The 14,000-nt window shown below is 45.0% G+C and overlaps 1 protein-coding gene across 2 annotated transcripts in view; it reads left to right on the top strand.

The window, feature by feature from the left end:
- The window catches only part of LOC133422987 (lethal(3)malignant brain tumor-like protein 4), a 36,510-nt gene that overhangs the window by 7,752 nt on the left and 14,758 nt on the right, over positions 1-14,000 (top strand). For both annotated transcript variants that reach the window (XM_061713060.1, XM_061713059.1), the window contains exons 7-14: positions 1,680-1,822; positions 2,740-2,816; positions 4,584-4,669; positions 4,769-4,879; positions 5,774-5,888; positions 6,681-6,780; positions 7,596-7,724; positions 13,394-13,474. In XM_061713060.1, coding sequence (XP_061569044.1) covers positions 1,680-1,822; positions 2,740-2,816; positions 4,584-4,669; positions 4,769-4,879; positions 5,774-5,888; positions 6,681-6,780; positions 7,596-7,724; positions 13,394-13,474 — 842 coding nt within the window. The remainder of the gene's footprint in view (positions 1-1,679; positions 1,823-2,739; positions 2,817-4,583; positions 4,670-4,768; positions 4,880-5,773; positions 5,889-6,680; positions 6,781-7,595; positions 7,725-13,393; positions 13,475-14,000) is intronic.

The raw sequence follows: 14,000 nt of genomic DNA, 5'->3' as shown, positions 1-14,000 counted from the left end.
ATGTCGAGATTAATGTTGAAGTGCAATTTCAATAAAAAGGCGAAATGTCGAGAAAAAAGTCGAAATTTCGACTTTATTCTTGAAATTTTATTTCAACATTAATCTCGACATTTTCGGCTTTTTTCTCGAAATTGTATTTCAACATTAATGTCGACATTTTGAGATTTTTTTCTCGACATTTCGACTTTTTTCTCGAAGTGCACAATAAAAAGAAATCTTCCCCTCTCAAATATCTTTTTTCCTGCATGGCCCTAATACTCTTTAACATGGAAGCAACAACAGATTAACAAATTTGCTGAAAAATCTTTCAATTAATATGTATCAAAGTCATCAACTGCCCCTACTGGCCACACAGAGAAGCAACAGGTCAAAGGTCAGAGAGCTGCACAGTTGCAGCAGTGTTGTTTCATCATCCTACTGTCAGCCTGGCAGGTTTTTACCATCTATGGTTTTTAATCTGAAATGGAGCAAATTCAGCTACAAGAGCAGCCTGGGGTTGATTTACACTTAATATTTAAAGTGATATAGTACTTAATGTGATACTGAGTGTCATCTACAGTGTAGGCCTACTAAAAGAAACTAAAGAATCAAATAGATCATTTATAAACCATTTACTCTAAACACGTTATCTACTTTATTTTTGGTTTTAAATAAACTGCAACAGCAATGTGCAACAACAATTTGAAGTGGAACAACAACAATTAAGTGCAACAAAAAAGTACTACAAAAACTAGAACTATAATTAAAATCACTCAACTTAGATAAACAGTACCTCGTCAATATGTTCTCCATATAAGAATAAATTCAAATTTACAAAAACAGACATTATTAAATAGAATAAACTAATAAAATCAAACAAATAGAGCCGAGAGGCAGCAGTCAATATGCCAGCAGTCGTCTACTCTAGTCTGTTAACATAATATTGTTTATGTAATAATATTAATTATTGTGTTTTTGTACAATAACATACCTTTGATAATGTATGAATCATCACTCACACATAAAAAAACAATTTTATTTTTTATTTCATTTTTTTTACTCTTGGGTGCCCCCTAGTGGTCACGGGGCCCTAAGCAGCCGCTTAGTTGGCTGACCCTGCATTCACACTGAAAGCGTCACGGGCGTCATAGGCAACTCCGGCTGCCATTCATTGTCTATGAAAACGCGCGTCGAGAGGCGGTGGGAGCAGCAGAGGCAGCGGAGGCGTCGGGAGCAGCCGGAGCAGCGCGTCAATTTGAAGTAGAAAAATCTGAAATTTATGCAAATGAGCAGCGGTGACGCCGAGGCAGCGTCCAATCACAGACCGGGATTCCCCAAGCAAGAAGCCTCAATGCAGATTGTACTTTCATGTTCACACAAACGTACACTCATTCACATGCATACAGGAGCAGAGCTGTGCAGTAACACACTTATTTTATCAGGAATTAATATATTTCATCCAGAAAACTGACATTTTTGCTGATTTGACTTCCGTTTTTACCTGAACTGCTCATGTGAAACACGTATCTGATGGTTGAGGAGCTGGATGGTCCCAATGATTTTATTTGCTACATCGATCCAACGCAAAATAATTAAAAACCTTATTAATCACAAAACACAGCCTTGGGCCGGCTCTGCCTGGATATCCCCCTGTGGTCCTGCGGTCACCGTGCGGTCACCGTGCATGTCTCCTCTCTCAGGGCTGTGGCTTCCAGGTGGGGATGAAGCTGGAGGCCGTGGACAAGAAGAACCCTGGTCTGGTCTGCGTCGCTTCGGTTGCTGACGTGGTTGACAACTGCTTCCTGGTTCACTTCGACAACTGGGACGACACGTACGACTACTGGTAAGACATGCAGGGGGTTTTTAGTTTTTGTTTTATTTTGGATCCCCATTAGCGGACGCAAAACGCCAGCTAATCTTCCTGGGGTCCATGAAGATACATTTACATCTATATGTCATATAATACTTTACACTTTGAATATATGAATACATAAATAAATACAATGACATCACTCCATTAACCCCCTGCCATTAACCCCACCCATAGATGGGTTAATGGTGGAACAGATGGTGGAAATGTAGATGGGCAGGCAATGGACAGGAGGACAAGTGATGCACCAGCAGAAGGACAGGTAGACAGGTGATTGACAGGTTGATGGACAGGTGATTGACAGGCAGGCAGACAGGTGATTGGCAGGTAGATGGACAGGCAGACAGGTGATTGACAGGTAGACAGGTGATTGACAGGTAGACAGGTGATTGACAGGTAGACAGGTGATTGACAGGTAGATGGGCAGGTAGACAGGTGATTGACAGGGAGACAGGTGATTGACAGGTAGATGGACTGGTAGACAGGTGATTGACAGGGAGACAGGTGATTGACAGGCAGACAGGTTTTTGACAAGCAGACAAGTGATTGACAGATGATTGACAGGCAGACAGATGATCGACAGATGATTGACAGGCAGATATATGATTGACAGATGATTGACAGGCATACAGGTGATTGACAGGTAGACAGATGATTGACAGGTAGACAGATGATTGACAGGTAGACAGATGATTGACAGGCAGACAGGTGATTGACAGGTAGACAGATGATTGACAGGTAGACAGATGATTCACAGGCAGACAGGTGATTGACAGGCAGATGGGCAGGTAGACGTACTAGTAGACTGGTGATGGACATGTAAAAGGACCATCCATAAGTTGTGATGGTTCCTAAGATTGATTATTGACGGCTGTGATGTTTCTGATCAGGTGTGACAGCAGCAGTCCGTACATCCATCCTGTGGGCTGGTGTGAGGAGCAAGGACGACCTCTGACTGCTCCACAGGGTACAGTAGCTCTTCTTCACCCCCCCCATAGACGTGGTCAGCTATCCTCTTCAAGCTCAGACCCTTTCCACAGATCTGGAAGGTTGAAGTTTCTCTTCAGTATCTTAGCTTTTCTTAGAGCTGCACATGTCTAGATCAACATGGCCGGTGTTGTTCCTGAGCTCTGCTGGAGTCACTTTCCCATCTTGAAGGTCACAGCCCTGAGTGCTCCAACTGCCGTTGACACCAATGTCTTCAATTCAATTTTATTTATATATTATTTATATAGCGTCTAATATGAAACCTTGAGCAGGACCAGGCTCATAAGGGGGGACCCTCCTGCCGAAGGCCAGACTGGGGGTCGGGGACATCAACAGCACACAGCAGGCAGGTGGAAGCAGCAACGGGATGACCGGGGGTGGGGACCGCAGGCAGGTGGAAGCAGCGACGGGATGACCGGGGGTGGGGACCACAGGCAGGTGGAAGCAGCGACGGGATGACCAGGGGTGGGGACCGCAGGCAGGTGGAAGCAGCAGCAGGATGACCAGGGGTGGGGACCACAGGCCAGCACGCAGCTCCCGAAGCTCCGGCCCAATCAGCAAGTCCCAGGTTGGGGGAAAGGGAAAGGTTGAGAAGGGGCAGGGCCAGGGAGAGGAGTCTTGTCGGACAAACCTCTCCCCCACCTGCCCGGGCCGTTACCCTGCCCCTCTCACTCCCATGCTGCAGGTTAAGGTAAGCTAAACAACAAATTGGAAATGTACCATGGGGACTGTGGTACAACCAAGGGCTGTATTTATGGTTATTAAGCCATTAGGGATCCCAGCCAGATGTTCTGTGTTTAGATGCGTTGTTTTTTACTGGGTCACCAGTCGGACCGGGGTCAGCGACGGTAAAGGCTGATTTATGGTTCCGCGGTACGCCAACGCAGAGCCTACGGCGTAGGGTACGCGGCGACACGCACGTACGGTGCGTGTCTCCGCGTACCCTACGCCGTTGGTGTACCGCAGAACCATAAATCAGCCTTGACGCTCATACATGGCTGGCACTAGGACCCTGTGGACGCATGGTGCGTCGTCGGGCTGTGTTTTCCTTCATGCTTCCCTGCAGCGTCTCATGCAAACACAAACACACAGACCTGGCAGAAACATTTCTTTACATCATGTTGTCTGTCGCCCGCGATCTTCTTTCTTTTTTTTTTTGGCTAGCTACAAACTCTATACATCCCATAATATATAATAATATGCCCGCGCTCTCAGCAGCGTTACTAGGCAACGAAGCAGGTTGACTCCCGTTGCAGAACAGCGCTGCAGAGGCTCCTAAACGTAAATGATCATTGATTTTTTTTTTTAGGCCTGGCGGGGGGTCTCGTTGGCCTGGCGGCCCCGCCAGGCCTATATAATGGTAGGGGAAACACTGGACTGTAATGACGATTCATCAAAGGTCCCGTTCTTGAGCTGCTGCTGAAGCTCATTGGCCGTTCTCAGCATTGTTGCTAAGCAACCAACGTTATTGACACAGGAAGTGAAGAAGCGGGGAGACTGTTTAGCCAATTAGAATGCAGAACCCGATGCACAATGCAAAGGTGAAAGGTGAACCGCGTTCTAGCCAGGGATTACTGTACTCTCTTATATCATTTTTTGTTCAGGACAGGTTATTGGCTGGTAATTGGGTAGATGTTCCCCCGTCTATGGCTCCATTAGGACTAGGGATTGTGTCGGCTTGGGTAAACCACTGTGACTGGGTCCCATCCGACCATTTCACACAAATACTCTTACTTTTATTCTTCAGGGCATCCCAACCCTGAGAACTTTGTGTGGGTGGAGTACCTTCAGGAGACTGGTGCCACTGCTGTTCCCTGTTCAGCTTTCACACTGGTGAGAGGAGGTTGAGGAGGCAGAAAAGGGCACTTATCAGGTAAAAAAACACCCTGCCTGTGATGACTGATAGCTGTGTCTGTGCCTCTGTCCAACCAGAGACCTCCACACGGTTTCCAGGTCAACCACAGGCTGGAAGCAGTGGACCGTAGGAACCCCATGTTGATCCGGGTCGCCACAGTTACAGACACAGAGGATTACAGGGTGAAGGTAGTGTCTCCCTTTGGGTTCTGCATATGTGTGCGATGTTGCTGATGGCTGATGATGTAATAGTGCAGGAGATAACCAAAACAATCGTTCAGTTTGTAATACAAGCATGCAATTTTGTATCACATAGCCAAAGGCATTCCAAAAATAATTGGACGTGGAGCCATCATGAATTTTCAACATGGCGCCCATGGCAGCCATTTTTCAAAATGGATGCCAGAAACAACTCTTTTTATATGACTTGGGGACATAATATGATATTTTAGACATATTTACCACATATAGTACTTGGTAGATGTCTCTTGGATAATTGAAAAGTTGTCATTTAATATTCAAGATGGCTGCCATTTTTTTTAAAGATGGCAGCCATCATTTGTGTGACTGTCTGATATGGATGATCTTGGTGTCTAATCAGTCATTATTTATGATGCAGAAATCAAATTTGAAACATTGGAATTGGCCAGAAGCTTCCTTCTACCTCAAAACTGAACAGCCATATTAGCCAAAATAAAATATATACAGTCATTTCATGAAAATAGATCTATTATACATAAAAACAAACTTTGAACTAATAAACCAAAAAGGATCCTCATATCTGCAAGAACTGAACCATCCCATGAATGGATAAGTAATAGAGTGGATGTTGAAGGTCAGCCAGGGCAAACTGGCAACTCATTTCAACTAATCACTCATTAGAAAACACTTGTTTCTGGCGGCCATTTTAAAAAATGGCTGCCATGGGCGCCATGTTGAAAATCAGAATGGCTCCACGTCCATATCTTTTGGGGAAGCCTTTGGCTATTTGTGTACCAAATTTCATGCTTGTATCACAAACTGAACGATTCCTATACATTTTATAGCTAAACAGCTGGACTTTAACCAGATCTGTTCCCGCAGATTCATTACGATGGCTGGTCGACACAGTTCGATGTCTGGTGTGATAGCGATCTCTGCGACCTGCATCCAGTGGGCTGGTGTCAACGCACAGGACACCCCCTGGAACCGCCCCCAGGTTAGGCTTGGGGGAGACAGGACAGTTATGTTGGAGGGAGACGGATAAATTATGCAGGAGACAGGACAGTTATGTTGGAGGGAGACGGGTCAGATATGATGGAGGGACTAGGGGTGTGACGATACGGGTAACTCACGATTCAATACTGTGGCGATATGTGGCCCACGATAACGATAATATCACCATACACCATATCTACGATATTCCATATATTGTAAGAAATTTCATCAACGATATATCACGTGACTGAAAATGTGACTGAAAAATAAAAAATACCCATAAAAAGGAAAACGTCTGTAGTTATGCATTTATTCAATGCCAAAACTTCATACAATGTACAAAGAAAGTGCATTTGTATATTTCCTCACTGCCTGTAAATGTAAACACTGAACAGCTGGACAAAATAAAGTGCAAGAAACAATAGTGCGGTGACAACCGCATAAATCCATTATGTGTGTTGTAATAAAATATCGATATTTGACGTCAGTTTATCGATTATTTATTGCGACAGAGAGCGCAACAATATATTGCAATATCGATTTTTTTCCGAACCACTAGGACGGACACAGGACAGTTATGATGGAGGGACACGGGTCAGATATGATGAAGGGACACAGTTATGATGGAGGGACACAGGACAGTTATGATGAAGGACGGGTCAAGGAGACAGATCTGATATTTAGATGGATGATATTCTTTTTTTGGTATGTGGATTAAAATTTGCGTTTGTATCTTTTTTCTGTGTGTTTAATAAATGTATCTTTTATTGGTTTGTCGTCTTTCTGGCTGCAGGTTCATCCCCCCTGTCCCCGCCCTCTCAGGGACTGTGTCCTACTGCCGGCTGCAGAGGAGTTGGACACATCAAAGGAGCCAAATACACTGGACACCACAGGTACGTTTGTCCCCTCTCAGGTACGTGGCTGAACCCAAGATGGTTAAAAAAAGCAAACACGATGGCCACGGTTACATGATGTTTTTTAATTCGGAATTAATTATTACGAATGAAATAATTCCGACTTAAACTATTTTCCTTCGAGTTTACATGGAAATAGTAATTCTGAATTGAGGTTTACATAGAAAACACGTTTGATCGGCTTTATCCAATTCCTCTTCAGGTCTGGGGGTTGGGAAGGTTCTGATTGGATAGGGGGGGGACCGGAAGTTACGTCTACTGGAAGAAAAACTAACTTAGCCGCTACAACTTTGAAAAGCTCGCAAATTTTATGTTTCCTGTTTCCATCTGTTCTTTTAATGATTTCTATTTATTAAATAAATGGTCTCTGCTCTTGACCAGCGTATCCTGCGTGCTGCATCTTGAAACTTTGTAAAACCAGCCCAGCGTGGAATATAAGCGTCATGGAGACAGACGGGCGAGGGAACGAGCAGCGCAAAAAGGAATTAATTTAAAGAGGAATGAGTGTTTACATGATCACGGAATTATTCTATTTGGATTTAAAATCGGAATAAACCAACCACTTACTTGGTAATTAAGTTTAATTCGGAATGGCCATTTTGATTCTGAATTAGGTGTTTACATGGTAATTTTTACTCATTTTAAATCAGATTTAATTTTAATTCTGAATTAAAGAGGAATTAAACTTCCCATGTAAACGCACTCAATGGTGTGATAATAAACAACTAAACCCATCCATTAATCATGAGTGTCTCACTTTCAGACTTTACTGTGCTCTGTCCTCTCCCATCCAGTGCCTTTGGCTGTCCGTATTCAGACATTAACATGCGTAAGGAGGTGCTGCTTCCTGATAGGCTGGAAGGAGAGAGGTCCGTCACCCTTGTACCGGTCATTTTAAATCACCATGGAAACCAGGCAAACAGGTAACCTTTGTTATCATCAGCTTTTCTAGTGAAACCTGCATGTAAATGTAAATGACATGCATTTTCAAGACCAGCACAACAAACGGAAACAATTATGGTGATGAGATACTTCTAATTAATACTGAGGGTAGATCTGAATAAAGAAAAGAGAAGGGGGGGTGACGGGCAGCGCCCAGTGGATCATGTCGGTGCCCCCCTGCAGCATAGGCCTATAGCAGCATATCTACCACCAAGCTATATTTGAGACTAACTATTATAGTCTTGTTCTATAGCTGCAACTATGACTACTGACTCTAACACACTAGAGTTTACACTACCTAGAGATTTACCACCAGCTAGAGGTTTACTAACACTAACTAGAGATTTACTCAACACTAACTAGAGGTTTACTAAACACTAACTAGAGGTTTACTAACACTAACTAGAGGTTTACTAAACACCAACTAAAGGTTTACTAAACACTAACTAAAGGTTTACTAACACTAACTAGAGGTTTACTAACACTAACTAGACTCTAGTTAGTGTTAGTAAACCTCTAGTTACTAGAGGTTTACTAACACTAACTAGAGGTTTACTAAACACTAACTAGAGGTTTACTAAACACTAACTAGATGTTTACTAAACACTAACTAGAGGTTTACTAACACTAACTAGAGGTTTACTAACACTAACTAGAGGTTTACTAAACACTAACTAGAGGTTTACTAAACACTAACTAGAGGTTTACTAAACACTAACTAAAGGTTTACTAAACACTAACTAGATGTTTACTAAACACTAACTAGAGACTTTACTAAACACTAACTAGACTCTAGTTAGTGTTAGTAAACCTCTAGTTACTAGAGGTTTACTAAACACTAACTAGAGGTTTACTAAACACTAACTAGAGGTTTACTAACACTAACTAGAGGTTTACTAACACTAACTAGAGGTTTACTAAACACTAACTAGAGGTTTACTAAACACTAACTAGAGGTTTACTAAACACTAACTAGAGGTTTACTAACACTAACTAGAGGTTTACTAACACTAACTAGAGGTTTACTAAACACTAACTAGAGGTTTACTAAACACTAACTAGAGGTTTACTAAACACTAACTTGAGGTTTACTACAAGAACCGCCTCAGAAGGGGGAAGCAGTACTCTGCCGGCACCGTTTACGGTGTGGGTGGGGAGCTGTTGACCTCGACTGGGGATATCGTCGGACGGTGGAAGGAATACTTCGAGGATCTCCTCAACCCGACTGACATGCCTTCCACTGAGGAAGCAGAGAGTGGGGACTCTGGGGCGTGCTCATCCATCACCCAAGAGGTCACTGAGGTAATTCGTAAGCTCCTCAGTGGCACCGGGGGTAGATGAGATTCAATTTCAATTTTATTTTCAATTTTTTTTTTATATAGCGTCTAATACAACAAAAGTTGTCTCAAGATGCTTTCCAGAGACCCATACCCAGAACATGACCCCCGAGCAGTTATTACATAAACAATGGCAGGTAAAAACTCCCCTAGTGGGAGAAAAACCTTAAGCCAAACAGTGGCAAGAAAAACTCCCCTTTAGGAGGGAAGAAACCTTGAGCAGGACCAGACTCATAAGGGGGGACCCTCCTGCCGAGGGCCAGACCGGGGGTCAGGGACGGCAACAGCACAGCAGGCAGGTGGAAGCAGCAACGGGATGACCAGCGGTCAGGACCGCAGGCCAGCATGCAGCTCCCGAAGCTCCGGCCCAATCATCAAGTTCCAGGTTGGGGTGCAGGGTCGGGGAAAGGTTGAAAAGGGGCAGGGCCAAGGAGAGGAGTCTTGAGGGACGAACCTTCTCCCCAGCCCAAAAGGGGCCGTTACCCTGCCCCTCTCACTCCCACACTGCAGGATCCGGTGTTTTGCATTCAGAGATGCTCTTCGCCACCGGCAGAGGATGCTGCAACATGGACAAAAGAGAAAAAAGAGAAGAGAAGGGGGGGCCAGCACAAGAAACTACAGGAGCGACTCTAACACACTAGAGTTTACACTAACTATGGGCTTTACTAAACAGAAATGTTTTAAGTTTAGTTTTAAAGGTGGAGGTGGTGTCAGCCTCCTTAACCCAGATTGGAAGTTGGTTCCATAGTAGTGGTGCCTGATAGCAGAACGCCCGCCCTCCAATTCTACATTTGGATACTCTAGGAACTACGAGTAAACCTGCACTCTGAGAACGGAGAGCTCTGACAGGAACATAAGGCACTATCAGGTCTTGCAAATAATGCGGAGCTAAGCCGTTTTGGGCTTTATACGCAAGTAATAAAATTTGAAATTGGATTCTGAATTTTACGGGTAACCAGATTCGCCCTGAGTACCTCAAATCTCTGGATGTCGTAGGGCTGTCTTGGTTGACACGCTTCTGCGACATTGCATGGAGGAAGGGGACAGTACCACTGGAGTGGCAACCCGGGGTGGTGGTCCCTCTTTTTAAAAAGGGGGACCGGAGAGTGTGCTCCAACTATAGGGGGGATCACACTTCTCAGCCTCCCCGGGAAAGTCTACGCCAGGGTACTGGAGAGGAGAATACGGTCGATAGTTGAACAGGAGGAACAATGCAGTTTTCGTCCCGATCATGGAACACTGGACCAGCTCTACACCCTCCGCAGGGTGCTCGAGGGTTCATGGGAATTTGCCCAACCAGTCTACGTGTGCTTTGTGGATCTGGAGAAGGCATTTGACCGTGTCCCTCGTGCCATTTTGAGGGGGGTCAGTGAGTATGGAGTCCGGGGCCCTCTATTAAGGGCTGTCCGGTCTCTGTGTGATCGGAGCAGGAGTTTGGTTCGCATTGTCGGCAATAGGTCAGACTTGTTCCCCGTGCATGTTGGACTCCGGCAGGGCTACCCTTTGTCACCGGTCCTGTTCATAATTTTTATGGACATGATTTCTAGGCGCAGCCAGGGGCCGGAGGGGATCCGGTTTGGGAACCACAGGATTTCTTCTCTGCTTTTTGCGGATGATGTTGTCCTGTTGGCTTCATCGGACCGGGACCTTCAGCATGTGCTGTGGCGGTTTGAGGCCGAGTGCGACGCGGCAGGGATGAGAATCAGCACCTCCAAAACCGAGGCCATGGTTCTCCACCGGGAAAGGGTGACGTGCCTTTTCCGGGTGGGTGGCGAAGTCCTGCCTCAGGTGGAGGAGTTCAAGTATCTCGGGGTCTTTTTGACAAGTGAGGGAACAATGTAGAGTGAGATTGACAGACGGATCGGTGCAGCGTCTGCAGTTATGCGGTCGATGTACTGGACCGTCGTGGTGAAGAAGGAGCTGAGTCGAAAGGCGAAGCTCTCAATTTACCGGTCGATCTACGCACCTTCCCTCACCTATGGTCATGAACTTTGCGTAGTGACCGAAAGGACAAGATCGCGGATACAAGCGGCCGAGATGAGTTTCCTCCGCAGGGTGGCTGGACGCTCCCTTAGAGATAGGGTGAGGAGTTCGGTCACCCGGGAGGAGCTCGGAGTCGAGCTGCTGCTCCTTCACATTGAGAGGAGTCAGCTGAGGTGGCTTGGGCATCTGTACCGGATCCTCCTGGACGCCTCCCTAGGGAGGTGTTCCAGGCATGTCCCTCCTCCCTAGGGAGGTGTTCCAGGCATGTCCCTCCTCCCTAGGGAGGTGTTCCAGGCATGTCCCTCCTCCCTAAGGAGGTGTTCCAGGCATGTACCTCCTCCCTAGGGAGGTGTTCCAGGCATGTCCCTCTTGGAGGAGACCCCGGTGAAGACCCAGGACACGCTGGAGAGACTATGTCTCTCGGCTGGCCTGGGAACGCCTCGGACTGCCCCCGGAAGAGCCGGAGGAAGAGCCGGAGGAAGAGATGTAGGAAGAGATGTAGGAAGAGATGTAGGAAGAGATGTAGGAAGAGATGTAGGAAGAGCTGGAGGAAGAGCTGGAGGAAGAGCTGGAGGAAGAGCTGGAGGAAGAGCTGGAGGAAGAGCTGGAGGAAGAGATGGAGGAAGAGCTGGAGGAAGTGTCTGGGGTGAAGGAAGTCTGGGCATCCCTGCTAAGACTGCTGCTCCCACGACCCAGTTCCGGATAAGCGGCGGAAAATGGATGGATGGATGGGCTTTCAACATCCATATGAATGTTAAAGTCACCCACTATGATTAATTTATCTGTACTGACCAATAAACCAGATAGGAAATCTGAAAACTCAAACAGAAACTCTAGATAAGCACCAGCAGGGGGCCGGTACACTACTACTAACAAAACTGGCTTCTCTGATTTCCAGTTCTGGAGTTTTAGACTAAGCATGAGGCTTTCAAAGTATTATAATTGTATTTAGGTTTAGATTTTATTTGAAGACTGGAGTTATCGATCGTTGCTACTCCTCCACCTCGGCCTGTGCTTTGGGGAACATAAAGGGCAAATAGACACCAACATGATCCACTGAAATGAACATAAAGGGCAAATTCCACTTTTAGTTAGCATGTGGGTAATTTAGCTTTGATTGGCATATGGCTAACTTAGCCCTGTTTAGCACAGGGCGAACTTGGCCATGGTAAGCACGTGGCTTGAGTCTTACTTAAAGGACAGAGACTACTTTGTGTCAATAGGCAACTTTTTCATCGGAATCAACAGAAATTACATGTGGAGTTCCCCAAGGTTCTATCCTAGGACCTCTCCTATTTAACATCTACATGCTAATGCTTGGTCAGATAATAATAAACAACAAGATAAGTTACCATAACCACACAGATGACACACAACTTTACATTATAATGTCACCAGGAGACGATGAGCCCATACAAGCGTTGAGTAGATGCAAAGAACAAATCAATAAGTGGATGTGACATCATTTTCTGCAGTTGAACACAAACAAAACTGAAGCAGTTATTTTTGGACCGAAAGAAGAGCGTTTAAGAGTCAGCACACAGCTTCAGCTATGACAGCTACAAAAAACTGATCAGATCTGAAATCTCTGTGTAATCATACAGTACGTTTACATGCAGCAGTTCAATCGGATTTCTGATCCTATAAGACATCGTTCGGACTTTTAAACTGCATGTAAACACCTTAATCCGATCGCTTTCAGACCTGTATCGGACATTTAATAATCGGATAGCAACACCTAGATAATTCATTCACAGTCGGAATGTTAACGCCGTGTATACGGAGACATCAGATATTGCAGTCTGAGCAGCTGGAGAATTTCCTCTGGGGCATTCACCCGGAAGTGAAAGGAGACGACGCGTGTTAAATAGTTGTTTAAACACCTTTAAAAAGATCGAGAAAGAGATGGCAGAAGCTTCATCAGGACACCGGAGCAGATCAAAATAAAGTGGAAAAATATACGGAAGGCGTAACAACCAAACAAAACAACCGTCAACCGGAAGTGGCTCTTTGTTGAAATGGTTACCATGGTTACAGCGCCACATAGCGTCACGGAGTCAGCCATGCTCTGGACATTTATCCCATTCTCTGAACAGCATGTAAACTCAGACAAGTGATTGGGTCTTCTGGATGTTTATCTGATACCATCAGAAATCCCATTTCTTTGCTGCATGGAAACGTACTGATAGACTCAGACCTGAACCTTCATAGACAGATTAAGACAATCACAAAGTCGGCAAACTGAGTAGATGGTCTGCTGGTAACCTGAGGAAGAGAAGAAGCTCTCCTTCTTATCCAGTTTTCATCAGCCCTCTGTCTGTCTGTAACAGGGGAGGAGTTCCGGTGAAGTCAGACTCTGGAGATGAATCGCTGCTACTTCCTCTGGCAAAGAGAAGAAGACTGGCTGACAGGTGAGACTGCTGGACAGGTGAGAGCCTGGTCTCTGATTGGCTGTGTGAGGTCATCCCTGGACACTTCTGTTAATCCCCCTGGACCCAACAAGGCTGCAGTTCACCAGGAGGGGGCGCTGTAGAAACAGTCCTCCATGGAGGCTGGGGAGATAAATGGATAGGCAAGGCAAGGCAAGTTTATTTGTAGAGCACAATTCAACACAAGGTCATCACAAGTGCTTTACATCAACATTAAAAGCAGCAAGACACAATTAAACAGTAAATAACAAATAAAATGATAAGAAACGAGGTAGAATAATAAAAAGCACAAGTTGTTAAAAAGTAAGAGCAGTAAAGTATAGCAGGTACATCTCATTCTTACAGTGGCAAGAATTACATTTCTATACGGTCAAAATGTACAAAGACCGGGTCAAATACAGTATTACAAAAGTAATCTGTAACAATTTGTACGGTGAATTCAACCAATTTGACAATTCTATGCCACAATGCCTGTTTCCAGGTCTTATTTCACACAACTGACGAGAGT

This window comes from Cololabis saira, chromosome 22 (genome assembly GCF_033807715.1).
Source record: "Cololabis saira isolate AMF1-May2022 chromosome 22, fColSai1.1, whole genome shotgun sequence".
Lineage (NCBI taxonomy): Eukaryota > Metazoa > Chordata > Actinopteri > Beloniformes > Belonidae > Cololabis > Cololabis saira.
The sequence above is the reverse complement of the archived record's forward strand: the minus strand, read 5'-3'. Positions and strand labels throughout refer to the sequence as shown.